The sequence below is a fragment of the Taudactylus pleione genome, unplaced genomic scaffold (genome assembly GCF_031769625.1).
Source record: "Taudactylus pleione unplaced genomic scaffold, aTauple2 ptg000105l, whole genome shotgun sequence".
NCBI lineage: Eukaryota > Metazoa > Chordata > Amphibia > Anura > Myobatrachidae > Taudactylus > Taudactylus pleione.
Genome location: NW_028284507.1, coordinates 7,072,688 through 7,095,539, shown reverse-complemented (window position 1 = coordinate 7,095,539; position 22,852 = coordinate 7,072,688). Strand labels below are relative to the sequence as shown.

The 22,852-nt window shown below is 43.7% G+C and overlaps 1 protein-coding gene across 1 annotated transcript in view; it reads right to left on the bottom strand.

Annotated features, from left to right (window-relative positions):
• ANTXR1 (ANTXR cell adhesion molecule 1) overlaps positions 1 to 22,852 on the bottom strand; it is a 214,361-nt gene that overhangs the window by 50,722 nt on the left and 140,787 nt on the right. Inside the window, exons 15-16 of the mRNA XM_088470809.1 lie at positions 3,841 to 3,936; positions 469 to 636 (exon numbers count right to left, since the gene is read on the bottom strand). Of these exons, the coding sequence (XP_088326935.1) occupies positions 469 to 636; positions 3,841 to 3,936 (264 nt within the window). The remainder of the gene's footprint in view (positions 1 to 468; positions 637 to 3,840; positions 3,937 to 22,852) is intronic.

The window sequence follows — 22,852 nt, the reverse complement described above, 5'->3', positions numbered from 1 at the left end:
CAGTGTGATTTGTGTATGTTTCTACCTTTAAACACTACCTAAAGGGTTCATTTAAAAAAAAAAAAAAAACGTAGCCCCCCCCCAAATAAAAAAAAAACATAACCAGCCCCTGGCTCCTGACACAGTCCTGTTTCCCAAAATACAGGGAAAAAACATGTAAGGTCCCCCCAGAAAGTGACAAATCGGAGAGTGATAAACTACCAACCAATCAGCTCCTAACTGTCATTTTTCAATGTAACTGGCTGGTGAGTGGCTGGTAGTTTATCACTTTCCAATGTATCACTTTCCAGAGCTTAGTACATCTCCCCCATTCTGTGAACTTTAGACCTAAAACCCATATGTAATTGCTACCAAGATAATACCAATACCACATGTTAAATTGTTGGTCACTACTTATTACAATATACTATATAATAGACACTATTTATTTTTATTAATTATTTATTACCAGTTATATATAGACACTACCTTTATTGGCGAGTACCACTTCCTGGAGGAGTTTGGCTTTCCATAACTGGTGTTGAGGATCTTTGGCGATGGAAACTCATATTCTTGCTCCGGCATCTTCACCTTGGCGTTCTTTGCCTTCTCCAGCTTAGCTCCTTCTTCTGTAGAGCCCCGCTCTCCCCAGCGCACCTAGATCCATGAATTTTACAGTTTCAGCATCCTTCAGAGTTACTATCATTTGTTACAACAGTTTATCAGAAGTACCATTATAATGCTGTATGTGTAAAGGGCCAGCCTATTCTGTAGGACTAAAGTCAGGGAGGGTGGTAGAGTAAAGAATATCGAGGCAAATGTGTATTTTTTACAGTGGTCCAGTCGATTCCATAAGGGTAAACTGTGCTAAGAATTCAATAATGCTATACAGCGCGGCCGCCAAGCTAGCTTCTCTGCAAGTACAGATGCAAAGGGTGTTCAGTAGTAGATATTGGTAGACAATGGTTAATGGGATAAGGAATAATGTTAGATGCTATGTACATAGAGCAAGGATGTCCCTAACCCTAAAGGTGCGTATCCACTAGGTGATTAAACAGGCCGATTGAACGATAACGACCTGCCCGCGAGGTCATGCCCCCTTTTCATCCACACGCACAGCATCCCTTCCCGCACCAGGTGACACCGCGGGGAGGGAAGCCATTGAGCTCATAGAACCCTGTATTTCAAATAGAAAGTGTCCAAATTGACTGGAAGAAGAGGGAACCTCTGCAATACAAAGGCTGAGTATTTGTGTGTTCAGCCAATATAGTGAAAGCTGTCAGCTACCCACTGAGTAAAGAGAGGCTAATGGCCCCCATACACGTTGTGTCGTGATATGCACCTTGCGCTGCGACGGCCGATCTGATGGCCCACATATTGGGCGGTCCCCACACACGGAACGATCGGGTGGCCGACCGCACAATATGCCGACACCCCCCTCTTCCACCCGCATAGCACTGCATGGGATAGTACATCGCTCCTCAGATCAACTGAACACGCAGAAAGATCTGGAGGAGCAATGCATGATCCCACAGGAGCGCGCACTGGCCATTAGTATACCCACACACGGAACGATATAGCAGCGATATTGTTCCAATCCGTCGAATCGGCTGCTATATCGCACCATGTATGGGGGGCATTTAGAAGTGAGATAGGTGCTGAATAGGTTCTTGATGTTTGTTGTGTTCTTTATGCGATAGTTACTTTGGGTTTACATGTTGTAGGCCTGTGTTTTGCACCTTAAAGCCAATCTTTGATCAAAACTTTTTTTGAGTTTATTGTAATGGGCCTGATTCTGAGGTAGGAGTAAAGCAAAAAGAGCAAGTAACTTTGTATCTGGAACAAAACCATGCTGCAATGCAAGGGATGCACATACATACATTTATTTTGCATGCAGGATAAATACTAAATATTGGTTGCTTTTGCATGCAGCCAACACAACAAATACTGGACAGCTTTATTGTTACACTGCAATTTAAGCTGGGTACACACTATACAATCCATCGTATTATGTATCGTACCGTCGAAGATCGGAAGGCTATATATCGTATGGATTGTGCAGTGTGTACGTCTGATCCGTAGTTTACAATGGTCGTTCATCGAATCGGCCCATCTGCTGTTTTGCACAGCAGATGGGATGATGTAATGAATCATGTCATGCTGCTCCATGCAGCATGAAAATATTCATCACTCTGTAGTACCCCGAATCGTGCAGTGTGTATGGCACGCACGATGTATCGTTACATCGCATCGCACCATTGCTGGGTACACACATTGGGCTTCATTCAGAGGTGGCCGTACGGTCTATGACCGCACGGCCGCCTCGATGTTTGTCTAGTGCGCATGCGCACGAGGGAGCCGGCTCCTTCGTGCGCATGCGTGAGACCCGCTACGACTGACAGCGCCGGTCGTAGCGGGTCTCTTTCCAAAGGGGGCGATCAACATTGACAGCTCGCCCCGTTTTGAAGGCGGGCCGGGGGGGTGGCAGCCCAAACGGAGGCGTTCCCATGGGAACGCCTGCCGTTTGGGGGAGGCCCCACTGACATCACTAGTGATGTCAGTGGAGAGCTTCCGGCTCTGACAGAGCCAGAAGCTCTCCGGGGCTTACGACAAGTGAGACCCTACCCTAGGGTCTCGTCGTAAGCCCCGATGGTCGCGATGTGGGTGTTAGAGCTGTGGGTGTTAACCCGCAGCCTAATGACTGAAACAGAGGTGGCCGGTCAGGATGCAAGCGGCCGCCCAGTTTCTGAGCGACCGCTTGCATCCTCCGACCGCCTCTGAATGAGGGCCATAGTATAGATTTAAGTTTGGACACACCCCTCCCAAATCTAAATCTCTTTGCACATTTCACATCTGCCCCACCTGCAGTGCAACATGGTTCTACCCAGGTGCACAATAACTTACTGTTAGGTTTATTCCCAACTCAGAATCGGACCCTACATGTATATAGTTGAGGGAATAACCTTCTAGAAACAACTTGTTTGTTTTAAATTCAAACGTGTATTATAGAAACAACAACCAAGTTGCTACTGCAATATGTTAGAATCAGAAATCACCTTGCAGAATTTTTGGTTTTTCCACATCAGAGTTAAATGCCCTAGATCACAGGTTCTCAAACTCGGTCCTCAATGACTGCACCTGTGGGTCTTTTAAAATGTGTCAGTGTGTAATGAGTACACTTGTGCACCTGCTGGTGGTGACCTGGAAAACGTGTACTGTGTGGGGTCCCAAGGAGCAAGGAGTTTGACAACCACTGCCCTAGATACAGCTAAATTGTGTGCCATAACTATAAACTGTAATTGTCAATGTTTACTAAAAGCAGCTACTTGTCAATTTAAGAAACATAGTTCTTCAAAAACAGAAGAATGCTCAGAAGTTATCTTCCAGTTCTAGAGCCTCCCATGTCTTCTGCAACATCAAATGCGGGCAGGCGCCAGAGGCTGTCCTCCCTAATTTTCTTCTTCAGAAGCCTCCCTTATGGGAGATCTTAGCACTTCACTTGATGGGAAAATTCCAGGGATACTGATTATACGGAGACATTCATTTCATTTCTATGAATTGTTATTTAAAAGGAAGCATGATTTTGATTTTAGTGAAAAACCCTAGAACTCCCCTAATTGAAAGTGTCACAGCTCTGGAAATATCTCACCTGGGTCCATTGCAGGGTGTCCCGATTCCTGAAACATCAATGGGCCATGTGGACCGTGATTATGCAGCCAAAAGGGGTTTAAGTTAAGAGCAATGTTTTAGTATGTCAGTATTTCCAGCGCGTTGATAGGATTACACAAACTGACATTAATGTAAATAGATGCATGAGAGTTATCACAAACATGGTAAAAAAAGTCACTTTGTATCTTCTACCTCCATCCTCTTAATGCCTCCAACTCCTCGTCCTCCATAGTAAGAAGCGTCCACTGTTGGCCATTTCTTTTTGGGAAGCCCATCGTCCTCTTCCTCCTGTGTATAAAAACAGATGTAAAGACTCTCTCAAAAAACATGAATAATAATTGAATCTCTACCCCCAAAAAACCATCAACAGCAGGCAAAACCTGCATTAAGAATTTTTAGGTGTGGAACCAAAAAGAAATGTTATCACTTACATAACTGATAATACACTGTATATTATAGAGGAGCACTGCGATCCGAGTGTTTTTCCTTTTTGCATTACCAAGCTGTCTGGTTTACGTTATGTACTCAATAAGCAACACACTTCCATTATTCTGCTGACAATGTTCTACATTGGAATTCACAGTCAGTAAAAAGCAAAACCCCATGATATTTTCATTTTGATGTTTGTTGTATAGAAGATATTCATCCACAGTCACGTTTATTTAAATTGTACACCGGAAGTTGCTTTAATCGACTTGCTCATACATGAGATTGCGAGACAGCCAGTCATAAGACAGGGGGCCATGGATGAAGAGCAAGGTTGCGCAGAGAATCTATATTTGTGTAATTGTGCCCTCTTTTACAGGTCTGCATATTTATTTGTATAGTCATGGACCAGCTGCACATCACATGTGTGCAATCACTGTAGATTACAAGGTGGAAATCCACAGGATGTGTCTTGCACAACTGAAAACTTCACAATTCAACAAACCCTACTATCACATTTAGCCCAATCATCATCAATTTAAAGTTTTACAATTTTCTTACAACATGCTGTTAATATGAACATTATGTTTCATAAAGCACCTTTCGGTAAAGAGAAATCAATGTTGACTAATTTAAGTAACACATTTTAATTTACTTTTTTTCATACATTGGTTTACATGTACATGGCTACCTAATCCTGACAGCCGGCTTCCCGACTGCTTAATCCTGGCAAGGGTTAAATGACAGGCATCTAAATCTAGACGCCTGTCATTTTACCGATGCCGGGAGACCGGCGCCGGGCATCCCGATCAAAGGGGGGAGGGTTCGGTTTAGGGTTCCCGGGGGGGACTTAGGGATAGGCACCCCCCGGGAGGTTAGGTTTAGGTTAGGGGAAGGGGGGGTTAACATCAGGCACCCCCGGGGGGGTCTTAGGGTTAGGCACCCCCCCGGGGGAGTTAGGTTTAGGCACTTAGAGGGGGGATTAGGGTTAGGCACTGGGGGGGAAGGTTAGGGTTAGGCATCCCCCTGGGGGACTTAGGCTTAGGCAGCGGGGAAGGGGGGGTTAGGTTTAGGCACTTAGAGGGGGGATTAGGGTTAGGCACTGGGGGGGAAGGTTAGGGTTAGGCACCCCTAAGGGAGGGTTAGGGGGTAGAATTAGGTTAGACAATACTTACCTTGGACGATCCGGATTTCCTCCTCTGCCGGGATGCCACTGTCGGGATTCCAACCGCCGGGCATGGGTCAGGCGGTAAATCATACCAATTCCATCACAACGGATTCAGTAAAAGGTTCATGAAAAGGGGGTATGAGTTTCTGGTCATTTTGCATGTTTAAATGTCCTGCTAAGCAATGTAAAATGAAGAATGCCCTCACGTGGGTGTAATCTTAATTCCAGCCACTGTCACCCAAATTTTAATGGATCATGCACTGACTGTCTTTATTCATGCCTATACAGTAGAGTTAAAGAACACCCAAAATCTGACCAGATTGGCACATTATCTTGTGCAAAATGTAATAGTTGCGCATTTCGCCGTAAACCTCTGTACTTTGTTCCACACAAATACTGTAGCAGCACAGTCTGCAAATAGAGTACTGTGACAACATAATGTCACTTGTTGTACACATGGCCCTATGAGGCAGATACAAATAGTTGTGGGTTGTGTTGCGCTGTCTGTTTTCCCAGGGTATGATTGGAAATAAGCTTCAACTGCTCTCAGTTTGATTTGCAAGATTGGATATGGTCTGATAACAGTATGTAGTACACACTTTAGACCAGTGTTGCCCCATGTGGCAGAGAATAACCTGAAACATTCTACATTGCAACCAATTTTGTTATGCTTCATATAGAGTAAATTATGATTCAGGAAAGTATAGCAATCCCTGTAATAGCGTAGGTTGCAATCTAATTTCCCTGCAGCAAGCACACAAACACATGTGTCCACTTTCTCTCCAATGTATCAATCACATTTTATAATCCAATAAAAAAGTTATTATTATTAGTGTAACTGTGAAATGAAACAAGAACCCATTGCAAACACGTGGAGAGAATACAAAGTCCATGCATATATAACCCTATAGCAATGTTATCCACTTTGCCACTCAACATTTTTACTGTCTGTTCCTCTTTTTGATTAAATATACTGCATACCAGATGAACTCCCAATTTGGAGAAAAACATTGTTTTGTGAATTTTAACGTGTTTTACAACTCTATTGCGATTCACATTATTTGAAAGTGCTTTTAATAAGAATTGTCCTCACTCTTCATGTGAATGGTTTTTAATATTTTATCTAATAAACTTTGGATTGCGCCTACTAAATCAGGACTACTGGGTATAGGTATGAGGTAGTGAGACTGATGACTACTGGAAAGCACAGCCTAAATATTGGTATTGAACAAAGAGAAGGAGCTGTGTCTATGTATAAGGAGATTGCTCCAGATGCCATGTTGGAGCACAAGACACATGATATATAGATGAACTGGTTAATATAAAAATGCATTTCACAATACTGTGTAGATCTGCATGGTTTCCTAATATATGAACGGGACATAACTAAAAAGAAAAGAAAACCTAGATTCTTCAATTTTATCCTTGGTACATTCCATTCCAGTACAAAATAACCTTTAATATCTTGTAAATCCATCCTAACAGCTCTTGCACAATCAGTTTTACAGTCAATTGAGCTATAAATCCTTTAACAAAGCGTGCCTTGTCTTATTTGTAATGGATGATTATAGCTAGCCTTGTCTTATTTGTAATGGATGATACAGGGGACCAGGGCCTCTGTATCATCCATTACAAATGGAAGTTCCATTGGGCCACAGTCCTAGTGTGTGTGGCCAAAGCATGTGGATGTCTGGGAATACCAGGGCCCTCTCTTTACATGCTGAATGGGGCATAATCACACCATTTCGTGCACATGGCTATACCTCCTCGGCAGCCCGGCAACTGCTCTGGCCCAGGTTCAGGTACTTTATACCTGCTTCCACCTCTCTTGGCCCCCTATAAAGGAATGATTCCTCATTTATCTGACCTGTAATCTGACAATGGCATTTGTATTCACATTTATCTGGAACTTACGTGATACATGCAGCATATCACATCTAGTTAGTATAATCAAGTTCTTCAACAAACTGTAAGACAGTAAGAAATAATAATATCCCCAACCACAACATAGTCTTCATCAGGCAATAAAAGACAACATGCGATAAATAGCTATTGCTGTTGTGGATACTATTACTATCGTGAGTTACCTGGGTATTACAACAGTTTTCTACAGAACCTGAATATACTAACTGCAATATACTGAGAGTATCCTATAAGTGAATATGTATCCTGTGTTAGCAATTGCCTTGATTGACTGGAGACTTGTCTTGTGTTTTGGACAGGATGTAGTCAGGAAGCTGACGGTCGAAATGCCGACCGCCGGCTTCCCAACAGTGAAAGCCCGGCATGGGACTAATGATAGGCATCTAAATACCGATGCCGATCATTAGCCCCACGCTGAAATCCTGACGCCTGCCATACCGAACATAATGTCTTTTGGATATATGTGAATTCCTAAGTGAATATGCTGTATGCTGGTGGTACTGCTGTATTTCTGTATTACAAAGGAGTATTTTGAAATATTAAAAAGTTGTGTCCTTCTAATATCATCGTATTGTTGGAAATTTGTGTAGTGCTGAGTTGCATTTTCCTATTTTCAGGTACATTTGCCGTATCACTATTTGCATTCTTATGAAATGTTGGGTATACAACTTTCTACAGGAAGAATGCTTAATAAAGTATATAAAAGCAAATGAATTGATAAGCATGCTGAATACATACGCTCAGGTACCGTTGCTCATCGCCAGTACTGAATGAATGGCTCTGAGTCCAGTTTGATTACCCAATTTATGGGCAAAATGCATTTTTCATTTGCTAACTGGATCGCATAGATCACCCTGCCCTGTAACTGCTGGTATGGTCATTGTTTAGATTTACCAGCACATTTGAAAGAAATTTGCTAGGTACAGAACAGATTGTTATCAGGCAGGGGTGGCACTTGGGTTGGTGTCATCTAGTGCGCTACTGTGGACTCCTAAGGTGTGCATGTGCTAAAGGGACGTAGTCTCGTGTCCACGACCCCACACCCCCAGCTGTATGATGTTTTGAGAGCCTGAGTGCGTGTCACGCCCCTGTTCTTGTCATGCCGGGATCTTGACCAGCGCTCTGGGAACTGCGGGACAGCTCCCAGCCTCTCCCGGTTCCCGGCCAGTGTGGATGACAGGTGCGCTGGGTGGCACCATCAGAGGGGGTGACACCAAAATAGCAGACTGTTATTGGGTAAAATTATGCTTTTGGCACCACACATATATAAATGTAGACTATAGACACACTGCCTGTTGTAATTACTCTAGGTGCACCATATAATCAGATTCAGTCTGTGTGCCTAAATTTGTCCAAAGTGAATTTCTAAGATAGAAATCATGAGGTCTCATTATATATTTCTATTAAACTCCATTTATCACTTCCATGCAGCATTTCAGTGCACTCAGGCAATGTAATACTAAGCTTCACACACACAAAAGTACCACATGTAATACATTCCGATGTACCCTCACTTTCATGATTAGTTTAAGACACACTAATCGAAACTGAGCAGTATTTTAGAAGAAAACATTTATTTAATGAAAGGAGTCATTATAAATCACTTGGAGGCTGGATTTGTGGCATATACACTTTTGCACAATGAAAATCTTTTGATTGTCCTGCTTACATACTCCTAGGCACACCTGGTTAATAACAGAACCATCTCACTGGAGTAGAGGGTAGTCCGCCACCCTGATGTGCACTTGGTGGCCCATCGGTGCAAAATCAATTAATTTTACAGTCCACATCCAGTGCTCTTCTTAAATGAGACCCTCTGCATGTGGCCAGCAGGGTCCAGTGGTGCCCGCAGGTAGGGACGGATTGGGATGGAAAACCAGCCCGGGAAATATTTGGAAGCAGCCCTAATGGGACAGGCTAAGTTGAGAGGACGGGGTATGGTGAGGGGACAGGGTACTCCCTCATTATAGTACCTGATTCTAAATTGGATGCAGTCGCGGCTACTAACCCCTTGCATGATGCACAGCAATAAATACAGCAAAACACCAATAAAGATACAGTCAAAAGTGCCACACCATTTTTAGGTTTAGGGGGAGGGTTAGGGGCTAGGCACTAGGGGGAGGGTTAGGGGCTAGGCACTAAGGCACTAGGGGGAGGGTTAGGGGCTAGGCACTAAGGGGAGGGTTAGGGCCTAGGCACTAGGGGGAGGGTTAGGGCCTAGGCACTAGGGGGAGGGTTAGGTGCTAGGCACCAGGGGGAGGGTTAGGGTTAGGTACTGAGGGAAAAGGGTTAGGGTTAGGGCACAGGGATGGGGAGGTTAGCTTTAGGAACCAGGAGCGGAGTCTGGATTTTGACTGCCGGGATCCCGAGTGGTGGCATTCCATATATATGTCTATATATATATATAATAGCAAATGGATCAGTGGCACTCTAAACGTAGTAAAGTCCCCATTGTAATGCCCCTGTAGTAGTCCCCATATGGAAATGACCCCATAGTAATGCCCCTGCAGCGCCCATATGGTAATACCCCATTAGTAATGCCCCTGTAGCGCCCATATGGTAATACCCTATTAATAATGCCCCCTGTAGTGCCCTTATAGTAATGCCCCTGTAGTGCCCATATGGTAATACCCTATTAATTATGCCCCTGTAGTGCCCTTATTGTAATGCCCCCTGGAGTGCCCTTATTGTAGTGCCCCTGGAGTGCCCTTATAGTGATGCCCCCTGGAGTGCCCTTATAGTGATGCCCCCTGGAGTGCTCATATAGTAATGCCCCCTGGAGTGCCCTTATAGTAATGCCCCCTGGAGTGCCCTTATAGTGATGCCCCCTGGAGTGCCCTTATAGTAATGCCCTCTGGAGTGCCCTTATAGCGATGCCCCCTGGAGTGCCCTTATAGCAATGCCCCCTGGAGTGCCCTTATAGCCGCTGACACACACACACAAAAAAAAAAAAAAAAAACTTACCTTAAACCCGCTCCTGCGTCCTCCGCCCTCTGGTCCGCCAGGCTGCTCCTCGGAACCATGGGAGAGACGGTCATGACGTCTCTCCCATAGTGCCTGTGGGGAGAGCCGGAAGCTGGAGTTCAGAGGAGAACTCCAGCCTCCGGCTACCACACAGTCCGCATCGTGCACTGAGCTGTGCAGTCTGTGCTCCGCGCTTTGCACAGGCTCTGATCACAGCACAGGCTGAACACAGACTGCTCAGCTCAGTGCATGATGCGGACTGTCTGTCTGTGCTAGGGGGACCAATCCGCCACTGCCCCCGGCGGCCATTTTACATTAGATACAGGGAGCAGCCTGTAACGCTGCGCGATCGGAGCTGAGCCCCGTTTGCGGCAGCCGGGCTTCCGGGGTCAGGGAGGTGCGGCCGCCGGCCCCTAAAGGCAGCTAAGGGACCGGCCCAGCGGGAACCAGCCCGGCTTCCCGGCGGCCCAATCCGCGACTGCCCGCAGGGGAGGTTTCTGAGTACTCAGGTCTATAGGAAGGGGACGGGGTCAATATGACAAGATTCATATCACTTGGCCCTGCCCCCCTTCATATGCCTGGGAATCATGGCTTTATTATGCAAAGATTAAGCACCTGGCCCCTCCCACATTAACTACCTGCTACCTCCGGGGAAAAATTAGTATCTATACGTATGGTGGGAGTGTGTTTGTTATGCACAAGTTATACACATATTATAAACACACACACGGAAACCCCTCCTTACAAATCCTGCATTTTGCTCCTGGGGCCCTCCCTACACTTTTCACATCTGCATTTATTTAGTTTACCTTGTTTTATGTATGCCCCCCTCCCCCTTTTCCCTACTGTCCAGCACTATGTAACTTAACACAATAATAATTATACTAATAATAATAATAATAATAAGTCTTTCCTGAGCGGAGATGCAGGTCCTTAGTGAGTATGTTTATTTGGGGAGGTCTAGTTTGATCACAGTGTAAACAGGTACACGCTCCTTTTCTATGTAGAGGCCTTTTGTAACCCTTCTCAGGATTGCAGGATAGGAAGGCCAAAGTACAAATGACACTTCTATAACCAGCTTCTTAATTGATCAATTTGATATTTTTTCTACTTAAATGCTGTCAATGGGAACCCAGTTAATGTGTTAAATAAACTGTAAGAGTAAGTGGACACCTGGACCACGTTGGGCTCATATGTCATATTTGTACTTGCACCTATAAATGCACTTCACCCTATCAAGTGTACCCTGGTCAGTAACAAATGCAATCAACTGAAACAAGACAAGAACAATCTCCTCCTCTTCTGGGGAAATCCTTTTGCTGGGGTACAAAGGCTCCACAGTCACCAACTAAACTACAAATGCCTCCTAATGCTGAGTTCCCACACAATGACGCTGTTTTATATATATATATTGGTATTATGGCTCCGTCATACACTGGCTAGTTATCTGTTGTGCCCGGGGTTGCAGTTTTTTCTCCTCTCTCCCCCTCTTCCCCATGTCTCCCCCCCCTCCTATCCCCCCCTCTCCTATCCCATCTCTCTTTTTCCCTTTCTCGACTCTACCCCCCTCACCTCTATCCCCACATCAATCTCTCTCTCTATTGTAGCCTCTTTGATGAACACCTGAGGCCACCAGAAATATATTATAGATGGTATGCCATAGATTTATCCAGTTTATACATATCGGTTGAAAGCGCAATGGAATATGCTGTGCTATATAAGAAACTGTTACTAAATAATAAATAAATACATACAAGATTCATGTTTTTATTTAGTATGCCTCCCCCATCAGAAATTGCACCATCACAGTCTCTACAAGCACATTTTACCATACATATAAGCGCTAAACCGCTATAACAGGCATATGAAATAACTGTTATTTGGATTGTGGTTGCATTTATTCAGCTTCTCAAATGCCCATTCCTGTTTGTAACCAGCCAGATTATCCTTCATCATCTGATTCAATTAAACATCTTCCTGTCCCTCTTTTTTCAGTTGGCATACCTCACTGTTAGTCATGGGAGGAGCAGCGACATTTAGCCTTGGTGTAAAAACAAGTTTGTGACCCAGGCAGCGCATCGCAATAGAAACATCTGCATTGCCAAAACCCTGAGGATTGGCTTTGTCTAATGTGGGCGAGGTTTTACACATCCAAATAAATATATGCAAATTGTTATTTCACAGATCTACAGTATAACACAGCCCAACAACAACAAAAAAATGGTTAGTTGCCAACGATATTAAGCTAATTTAGGGTATTTTGGGGTTGCTGAATAAAAAAAATGAAATTAGTTTTTTTTAATTGGCCCAAGCTCTTGAGATAATGGATACCCTCACATAATAGGGAACTCAGCCATAATGCATGCATATGGGAATCTTTTGAACATTCTAGAAGGTGAAACGCAAATATTCTAGGCATACCCTGTATGTTCCCTATGTGTTCATCAGTAACTGGTAACTAGTTATCCTAAGGACTTAAAAAACTTGAAGTACTGATAATCCTTATCAAACAGGGGGATAAGGGTGGAGGGATTGTTATACAGAACACTGAGGACTATTTAGAGGAAGATCATAGACAACTGGGAGATAAGAACCTTTATTTTTTTCTACAGAAAGATCCTACTACATCGTTCTAGAGGGAGCTCAATGTCTTATTAAATGGAACACTTGGCAGGCAAGAGAGAGTTTTTTGTCACTTTGCATCCAATTATACCCACTTACTACCACCTCCCCAAAATACACAAGACACTTGTCACTTCCCCAGTATGTCCTATTATATCAGGTGTTGGGTCTCTCACTTCTAAATTGTCACAATTTGTTGAATTCTTTTTATAGCCTTATGCTGCATCCCTGAGATCCCACATCAAGATACAAACCACTTTTTCAATCTGATTAAGATTATTTATTAACAGTTTCTTATATAGCGCAGCATATTCTGTTGCACTTTATTAGAAAATCAAATGAAAGGAATCATATTTGTTTGTTACATGTGACATACAAGCTTTATATTTCAACATTTGCCCTACACAGGGAATTAAGGCAGTTGCAAATAGATTTAAGTGTGATGGTTGGGTCTCAGTGTGTCAGCGTAGGTTTATTTTGGATTCTATTGAATTTATTCTTTTACACAATTATTTTATTTTTAATCACATTACTTTATCTCTAGATTCTTGGGACGGCCATGGGCACGAGATTTGCGCCAAGCTATGCTGACATATACATGGTCACCTTTGAGAACGTCTATGTGCAGGAGTATGAACATGGCGGAAGTCTTGTGCTTTATGGCCATTACATAGGTGATCTATTTTATATTTTTATAACAAAGACGAGCACTCTGCTTCACAGACTATAGCACAACTTCATTTGAACACTTTAAATGTGTCTTTCACTGGTTAATTTCATAGGTCCACTATTTCTCCTTACTCTCACTGTTGAGAATGAAAGTATTCATACTAAAGCTTACGGAAAGGAGGTTGATACCTATAGTTTTTTTACACTATAAAATAGTTCATATTATAAACCATGGATACATAATATTTCACATGGACACATAAGACCAATACGCAGGAATGGTTCTGAATATAACGCATTTGAAAGTCAATCTACAAGCTTATTAGAAGCCATTAAGGACAGAGACTATCCTATATCTCTACTACTTCCAGCATTAGATAAATCAAGATCATTAAATAGGGAAGATCCACTTGTCACCAGAACTCAGGAACAACTTGAGTATCCTTTATATGAGTGGCCTAAATTTATAATCACACCAAACTCACACAGCATCCAGTGCATTTACAGTGACTGGGAAACATAACCACCACTGTAGCCAGACAGAGTAAAGGCAGAACCTCTCCAAGCCACAATGCCTCACATTCAGTCAGGGGCCACTGACTGGTGAGGACGTAAAGAAGTTCCTACTTAAGTCCAGGTAAATAAATCTAGAGAATGAGCTGCTGGTTATCCGCCTGTAAGTTGGCTCTGGATGATACTGTGTCGACCTCCTCCCTGAGATGTGTTGACCAGCTGATGAATGGGATCTCAGATGCTGCATTTGTCATTTATACTATAAGTTGGGTGTGTTTAATTTATATGATGTCAATCAATCATACGGTATTATGTCTGGTTAACAAATAATAACTAAAATGTGATAAATTATAAAAACAGATGGTAGCACATGACTGGGATTTAGACTGTGTATCACATGATAAGCTCACATCCAATCACGTGCTACCCTACAATATTACCTGAAACATGCAATATTAATTCAGTGAAGTTATTCCCAGTTAATTCTAATACAATAATGTTCTTATTAATGTAGGGGATGGTCCCACTCCCTAAATACAAAGTATTTGCTTATGAATACCATAAACAAGAAGCATTTGATTGCTTCCTATAGTTCATTGAATTCCAGCTCTTACAAAAATAAAATGCAAATAGACAGAAAAATATAACCCAAGTAGTCTGTTATTATACACGCAGTGTGTGTCCTGCATTATCATATATAAATAGAAGGAAAAAGGAGAAGCAGGAAGGGTTAGATATGCTACCTGCTGATGTTATGGGGCATTCTGCACATTCCCCACATAAAAGCAATCTGAGGACAGTTTCAATTATTTTTATTAACCCTCTTTGCTCCAGAGTATGAGATGCTTTGCAAGTAAAAGACTTCCACAGGCACACGCTGCTTGCTCATGATGCCGTCTTTAAACACTTACCAGAGCTAATGAGTTATGAGGTTTAAATCCACACCCTCTGCGTTCCATAAACCGTTCTCATCTGTTTCTAATCTGTAAACCCCAACTCTTTTTTCCCTTCTGTAATAACAAGTGGAAAACTGTTGACTTTCTTCATCTCTTTTTTTCCTTCCTCCTTCATTTCTGGCAGAGTGTTTGCTCAACTCAACCATTTATACCTGGAACAGACTAAAAAGGTTTTCTGACTGTGTGGCAAAGATTGCTGATGGCCCTGTATGTTTCTCAGGGATAATAGAGGTAGATAACACAGCATTTTACAGTAAGCTGCACATAAAACACATGATTGTGCAATATAAAAAGAATATTGTAACATTTAGAAATGTATAATATTGCATGTACCCGGCTGCCAAGCTGAGGGAGAGGAACTGCATTCTGTAATCCTCTACAAGTTGTTTTCCATGAAGTGTTAAATCAGTAGCTTCATGATAGGCTTACCTCTAATACAGAGCTGCAGAAACACTGCTCTTTAGGGGTCTAGTCATCATCACCTAATTTCTACAAAAGTAGGTGAAAATGTTGTAGAAATGAAGTATTGGTAACATTCATCATACAGGTTACACAGGAGATATCACAGATATCCCTTGCTTACCTACCACTCCCGATGTGGCAACCTCAAGGATCACATCTATATAGTATATATGGGCTCTATTTATTAACATTATTTTTACTAAAATAAAGTGAAAAGGGTGTTTTCACACCCTTTTCACATTATTTTAGTTTCACCTGTAGTTATTACAGGGCAATTGGAGTAGAATTAGTAAAATTCTACTCCAACCCCCAGTATCACTTATTTTTAGTAAAGCAGATCGCATTTCCCATAATTGTAATGGGAAATGTGATCCGACCTAAGTTACTAAAAATAAATTGTAAAAAAATACCGGGGGAAGCCCTGTGATAATAACGCCACCTGGAGGTGGCGTTATCCAGGGTCTCCCCCGGTTACCGGGCTCCCACTCTGCTCTAACGGGGAGAGCAGAGGCGGGAGCCGGTACCAGTAATCAGACCGCAAGCTGATTGCTGTAAAAAAAGAAAAAAAAAATTAAACATTTTTTTTTACTTACCTGAATCCAGGGACCGGTGATCGGGCCTCCGGTGATGGCTCCTCTCCGGTCAGCTGGTCTCCCATAGTACACTGGGGCCTGGTCATCAGGTGATCGGGTCCCAGTGCAGTATGGGAGATCACCTGATCGGGAAGCCCGGAGAAGATCACCGGAGGCCAGGAGGATGCAGGTAAGTGTAATGAAGGGAAGGGGGGGTCGCGGGGGGGGAGGGGGGGGTAGCGGGGGTCTGCAATCGCGCGGGCGGGGCTTAGCACCGGGGGGCGGGGCTTAGCATCGGTGGGGGGGTAGTAGCGGTGGTCGGTCGGCGCATGCACGGGCTCTTAGTCGCGGTATTTTTTCCGAAAATACCGCGACTAGAGTGCGGATGGGATCCGCAGGGACAGAGCTTTATCGCAAGCTCTGTCCCTGCAAGGGATTTATAGTAAATCCCTGTGATATTGCCTGAATTCGCAATGCGAATTCACTCGGTAATATCACACTACAATCCGCATTCAATATGCGGATTGTAGTAAATAGAGCCCTATATGTGGTAACTTGTATTTTTGCTCCACAAATGAATGCCTCCTCTCCACCCAACTGTTTACTTTTCTCACTCTCGCCTCCAAGACTTTGCCTGTGCTGCTCCTTTCCTCTGGAACTCTCTCCCTCTCCCTATCAGACTCTCCACCTTTCTACAAAACTTCAAAACCACTTATTTATCAAAGTCTTCCAGCTGTCTCCTAACCACTGCTCCATGCTCCTTGCTCACTGTCTCTCCTGTCTGTGTCACCTGTGTCTGTCTGCCCCTCCCTTTAGACTGTAAGGTCTCACGAGCAGAGCCCTCTTCCCTCATGTGTTTTGCCTTCCCTCACTTATACCATTATCTCCTCCCCACTGTCTACAACGGCACCTATCCCTTGGGTGATAAGGCAATGTTTATAAACCATGTCCTGCATTGTTCTGTACTGTGACTTGTTCTTGTTTTGTTCATACTGTTTCTATCTATGTACTTTGAAAGGGGCTGCAAACCCCTTGTGATGCCATATAAATAAAGGATAACAATAATAATAATAATAATAATAATAATAATAATAATAATTTTAGAATAGCTTCTCCTTGAAACATTATATAGCTACTATCCCTCCAATATGCAAAGCACAGTAAATTTAAAAGCATTTAATTTAGACGCTTAATAGAAAAGTATCTAGAAATCTGCATCAAACCATGATTTATAAACTATTTCTGATTTGCACCTACTACCCAAAACACCAGGAGCCAGCCTCTAAACGCCATTAAAACTTGTGAATAAATCATCTGTGTCAACAGTTTATAAAATGATCAGTAAACTTTAAAAATGCATTAAGGGTTGCAGAGCTATGCTGGCTGTCTGCCTAGGGTAATTTTGTAGTGAAGAAGGAATGGATGGGAAAGCGAGAGCCCAGATTAGATTCTTTTCAGGTTTATTAATCGAGCTGTACTCTCCAGTCTACATGTAGTTATGCTCAAAATAACATTAATATGTGCCTCATTGACACTCCAAAGCCATTGATAAATATTACAGCAATGCATTGCAAATCATCTTATTAATTAATTATATAAATAAAAAACAATATTATCTATAATATAATAATTTATATTTAGTGTTATGGAGTTCCTATCTATCCAAATACCTTTAATAGTGCAATAAAGAGCATGTAACCTTCCAATAAGAACATCAATTTAAATGAATTCATAATTAAGAATTTGTTTTGCTCCTGACAGAAACCACATTTGGTCTGTTGGGTGTAGCTCATACAGAACAAAATATACAAATCACAGACAGAGACAGCTTTGTTAAATTCTGTTTCACACACTAGGTTATATACCTGTAGAGTTTTGGAGTAAATGTTTGCTGTATGGATATGGTTAGATGTAGGGGTGAGCGGGTTCGGATTTCTGAAATCCGAACACCCCCGAGCCCCCCCGATCGGAGTCCGATCCGAGTCAGACTCGACTTTTCCCGCCTGACTCGGATCTGAAATCGAGGCAAAACGTCATCTTCCCGCCTTCCGAGTCTCGCGGGTTTTGGATCCTATATAAGGTACACACGTCGGCGCCATTTTCTCACTCGGCTGTGGACAGTGAAGAGGGAGGGTGGGAGTTAGGGCTGTGTAGTGTAGTGTAGTGTAGTGCTGCTGTTGTCCACTACTTCAAAGTCCATAGGGGCTGGCTGTGTTGTGCTGTGCTGCTGTTGTTAATAGGGGCTGTGTCCACTACTTCAAAGTCCATAGGGGCTGGCTGGACTGTGTTGTGCAGTCAGTTCTCCATAGGGGCTGTGTCCACTCCAAAGTCCTGTGCAGTGTCCCAGTCCTAAAGGGGTGCTGAAGTGTTGTCCAGGGGGTGCTCTGTCCATCAGGGGTGCTCCCCCCAAGTGCTAAAAAAATAATATATTTTCTGTGTTTGTGAATTGTGTGCGCAGTAGCCGCACGTGCATCAACAAAGTAGTGCCAAGCGTGCGCCTGTGTCATAAGTAAAGGGCCGGCTGGCTTGACCGTTAAGGGTGCTGTAACCCCCGAAAATACACTCCAGTCCAAACCAAAAAAAAAAATTATTTTCTGTGTTTGTGAATTGTGTGCGCAGTAGCCGCACGTGCATCAACAAAGTAGTGCCAAGCGTGCGCCTGTGTCATAAGTAAAGGGCCGGCTGGCTTGACCGTTAAGGGTGCTGTAACCCCCGAAAGTACACTCCAGTCCAAACCAAAAAAAAAATTATTTTCTGTGTTTGTGAATTGTGTGCGCAGTAGCCGCACGTGCATCAACAAAGTAGTGCCAAGCGTGCGCCTGTGTCATAAGTAAAGGGCCGGCTGGCTTGACCGTTAAGGGTGCTGTAACCCCCGAAAGTACACTCCAGTCCAAACCAAAAAAAAAATTATTTTCTGTGTTTGTGAATTGTGTGCGCAGTAGCCGCATATGCATCAACAAAGTAGTGCCAAGCGTGCGCCTGTGTCATAAGTAAAGGGCCGGCTGGCTTGACCATTAAAGGGTGCTGTAACCCCCAAAGTACACTCCAGTCCAAACCAAAAAAAAAATTATTTTCTGTGTTTGTGAATTGTGTGCGCAGTAGCCGCACGTTCATCAACAAAGTAGTGCCAAGCGTGCGCCTGTGTCATAAGCAAAGGGCCGGCTGGCTTGACCGTTAAGGGTGCTGTAACCCCCGAAAGTACACTCCAGTCCAAACCAAAAAAAAAATTATTTTCTGTGTTTGTGAATTGTGTGCGCAGTAGCCGCATGTGCATCAACAAAGTAGTGCCAAGCGTGCGCCTGTGTCATAAGTAAAGGGCTGGCTGGCTTGACCGTTAAGGGTGCTGTAACCCCCGAAAGTACACTCCAGTCCAAACCAAAAAAAAAATTATTTTCTGTGTTTGTGAATTGTGTGCGCAGTAGCCGCACGTGCATCAACAAAGTAGTGCCAAGCGTGCGCCTGTGTCATAAGTAAAGGGCCGGCTGGCTTGACCGTTAAGGGTGCTGTAACCCCCGAAAGTACACTCCAGTCCAAACCAAAAAAAAAATTATTTTCTGTGTTTGTGAATTGTGTGCGCAGTAGCCGCACGTGCATCAACAAAGTAGTGCCAAGCGTGCGCCTGTGTCATAAGTAAAGGGCCGGCTGGCTAGACCGTTAAAGGGTGCTTATCCCCCGAAAGTACACTCCAGTCCAAACCAAAAAAAAAATTATTTTCTGTGTTTGTGAATTGTGTGCGCAGTAGCCGCACGTGCATCAACAGAGTAGTGCCAAGCGTGCGCCTGTGTCATAAGTAAAGGGCCGTCTGGCTTGACCGTTAAGGGTGCTGTAACCCCCGAAAGTACACTCCAGTCCAAACCAAAAAAAAAATTATTTTCTGTGTTTGTGAATTGTGTGCGCAGTAGCCGCACGTGCATCAACAAAGTAGTGCCAAGCGTGCGCCTGTGTCATAAGTAAAGGGCCGGCTGGCTAGACCGTTAAAGGGTGCTGTATCCCCCGAAAGTACACTCCAGTCCAAACCAAAAAAAAAATAATTTTCTGTGTTTGTGAATTGTGTGCGCAGTAGCCGCACGTGCATCAACAAAGTAGTGCCAAGCGTGCGCCTGTGTCATAAGTAAAGGGCCGGCTGGCTTGACCGTTAAGGGTGCTGTAACCCCCGAAAGTACACTCCAGTCCAAACCAAAAAAAAAATTATTTTCTGTGTTTGTGAATTGTGTGCGCAGTAGCCGCATATGCATCAACAAAGTAGTGCCAAGCGTGCGCCTGTGTCATAAGTAAAGGGCCGGCTGGCTTGACCATTAAAGGGTGCTGTAACCCCCAAAGTACACTCCAGTCCAAACCAAAAAAAAAATTATTTCTGTGTTTGTGAATTGTGTGCGCAGTAGCCGCACGTTCATCAACAAAGTAGTGCCAAGCGTGCGCCTGTGTCATAAGTAAAGGGCCGGCTGGCTTGACCGTTAAGGGTGCTGTAACCCCCGAAAGTACACTCCAGTCCAAACCAAAAAAAAAAATATTTTCTGTGTTTGTGAATTGTGTGCGCAGTAGCCGCATGTGCATCAACAAAGTAGTGCCAAGCGTGCGCCTGTGTCATAAGTAAAGGGCTGGCTGGCTTGACCGTTAAGGGTGCTGTAACCCCCGAAAGTACACTCCAGTCCAAACCAAAAAAAAAATTATTTTCTGTGTTTGTGAATTGTGTGCGCAGTAGCCGCACGTGCATCAACAAAGTAGTGCCAAGCGTGCGCCTGTGTCATAAGTAAAGGGCCGGCTGGCTTGACCGTTAAGGGTGCTGTAACCCCCGAAAGTACACTCCAGTCCAAACCAAAAAAAAAATTATTTTCTGTGTTTGTGAATTGTGTGCGCAGTAGCCGCACGTGCATCAACAAAGTAGTGCCAAGCGTGCGCCTGTGTCATAAGTAAAGGGCCGGCTGGCTTGACCGTTAAGGGTGCTGTAACCCCCGAAAGTACACTCCAGTCCAAACCAAAAAAAAAATTATTTTCTGTGTTTGTGAATTGTGTGCGCAGTAGCCGCACGTGCATCAACAAAGTAGTGCCAAGCGTGCGCCTGTGTCATAAGTAAAGGGCCGGCTGGCTTGACCGTTAAGGGTGCTGTAACCCCCGAAAGTACACTCCAGTCCAAACCAAAAAAAAAATTATTTTCTGTGTTTGTGAATTGTGTGCGCAGTAGCCGCACGTGCATCAACAAAGTAGTGCCAAGCGTGCGCCTGTGTCATAAGTAAAGGGCCGGCTGGCTTGACCGTTAAAGGGTTCTGTAACCCCCAAAGTACACTCCAAACCAAAAAAATATATATTTTCTGTGTTTGTGACTTGTGTGCACTGTGGCTGCACGTGCATCAACAAAGGAGCAGCGCCAAGCGTGCGCCTGTGTCCCATAAGTAAAGAGCCGGCTGGCTCATTTCTTAAAGGGTGGTGTAACCCACAAAGTGCACTACTCTCCAGCAAAAATAAAAAAATATTTTCTGTGTTTGTGTGCGCTTTAGCCGCACGTATATATATCAATATAACATAAATGGAGGACCAAACTTTCTCCGATAAAAATAAAATAGGGAAAGATCAAGAACCACTTCCTCCTAGTGCTGTTGCTGCTGCTGGGAGTTGTTCATCATCCCAGAGAGGAAGTAGGAACATCACTACTTTTACTAAACAATTGACCCTCCAACAGTCCCTAGCGATGAGGATGAAGTACGACAGCAGTCATCCTGAAGCAAAACGTATAACTGAGGCCTTGACTGCTATGTTGGTGTTAGACGTGCGTCCGGTATCCGACATTAGTGCAGTGGGATTTAGACAATTGATGGAGGTAGTGTGTCCTCGGTTCCAAATCCCGTCTAGATTCCACCTGCATCCTCAAAGCAGCAGCGACAAGCGTGCGTCTGTCTGTTAAAGGGTGGTGACACCCTCAAAGTGTGCTACACAAACAATTAAAATATTGTTCTTTTTTTTTCTGTCTTTGTGAATTGTGTGGGCTGTAGCCGCACCTGCATCCTTAAAGCAGCAGCGACAAGCGTGCGTCTGTCTGTTAAAGGGTGGTGACACCCTCACAGTGTGCTACACAAACAATTAAAATATTGTTCTTTTTTTTTCGGTCTTTGTGAAATGTGTGGGCTGTAGCCGCACCTGCATCCTTAAAGCAGCAGCGACAAGCGTGCGTCTGTCTGTTAAAGGGTGGTGTAACTCTCAAAGTGCTCCAAAAAATAAAAAACTATTTTTTTAATGTGTTTGTGACTTGTGTGCGATGTAGCCGCACTTGCATCTTTAAAGCAGCAGCGACAAGCGTGCGTCTGTCTGTTAAAGGGTGGTGACACCCTCGAAGTGTGCTACACAAACAATAAAAATATTCTTCTTCTTTTTTCTGTCTTTGTGAATTGTGTGGGCTGTAGCCGCACCTGCATCCTTAAAGCAGCAGCGACAAGCGTGCGTCTGTCTGTTAAAGGGTGGTGAACCCTCAAAGTGTGCTACACAAACAATTAAAATATTGTTCTTTTTTTTTTCTGTCTTTGTGAATTGTGTGGGCTGTAGCCGCACCTGCATCCTTAAAGCAGCAGCGACAAGCGTGCATCTGTCTGTTAAAGGGTGGTGACACCCTCACAGTGTGCTACACAAACAATAAAAATATTCTTCTTTTTTTTTCTGTCTATGTGAATTGTGTGGGCTGTAGCCGCACCTGCATCCTTAAAGCAGCAGCGACAAGCGTGCGTCTGTCTGTTAAAGGGTGGTGACACCTCAAAGTGTTCTACAGAAACAATTAAAATATTGTTCTTTTTTTTTCGGTCTTTGTGAAATGTGTGGGCTGTAGCCGCACCTGCATCCTTAAAGCAGCAGCGACAAGCGTGCATCTGTCTGTTAAAGGGTGGTGTAACTCTCAAAGTGCTCCAAAAAATAAAAAACTATTTTTTTAATGTGTTTGTGACTTG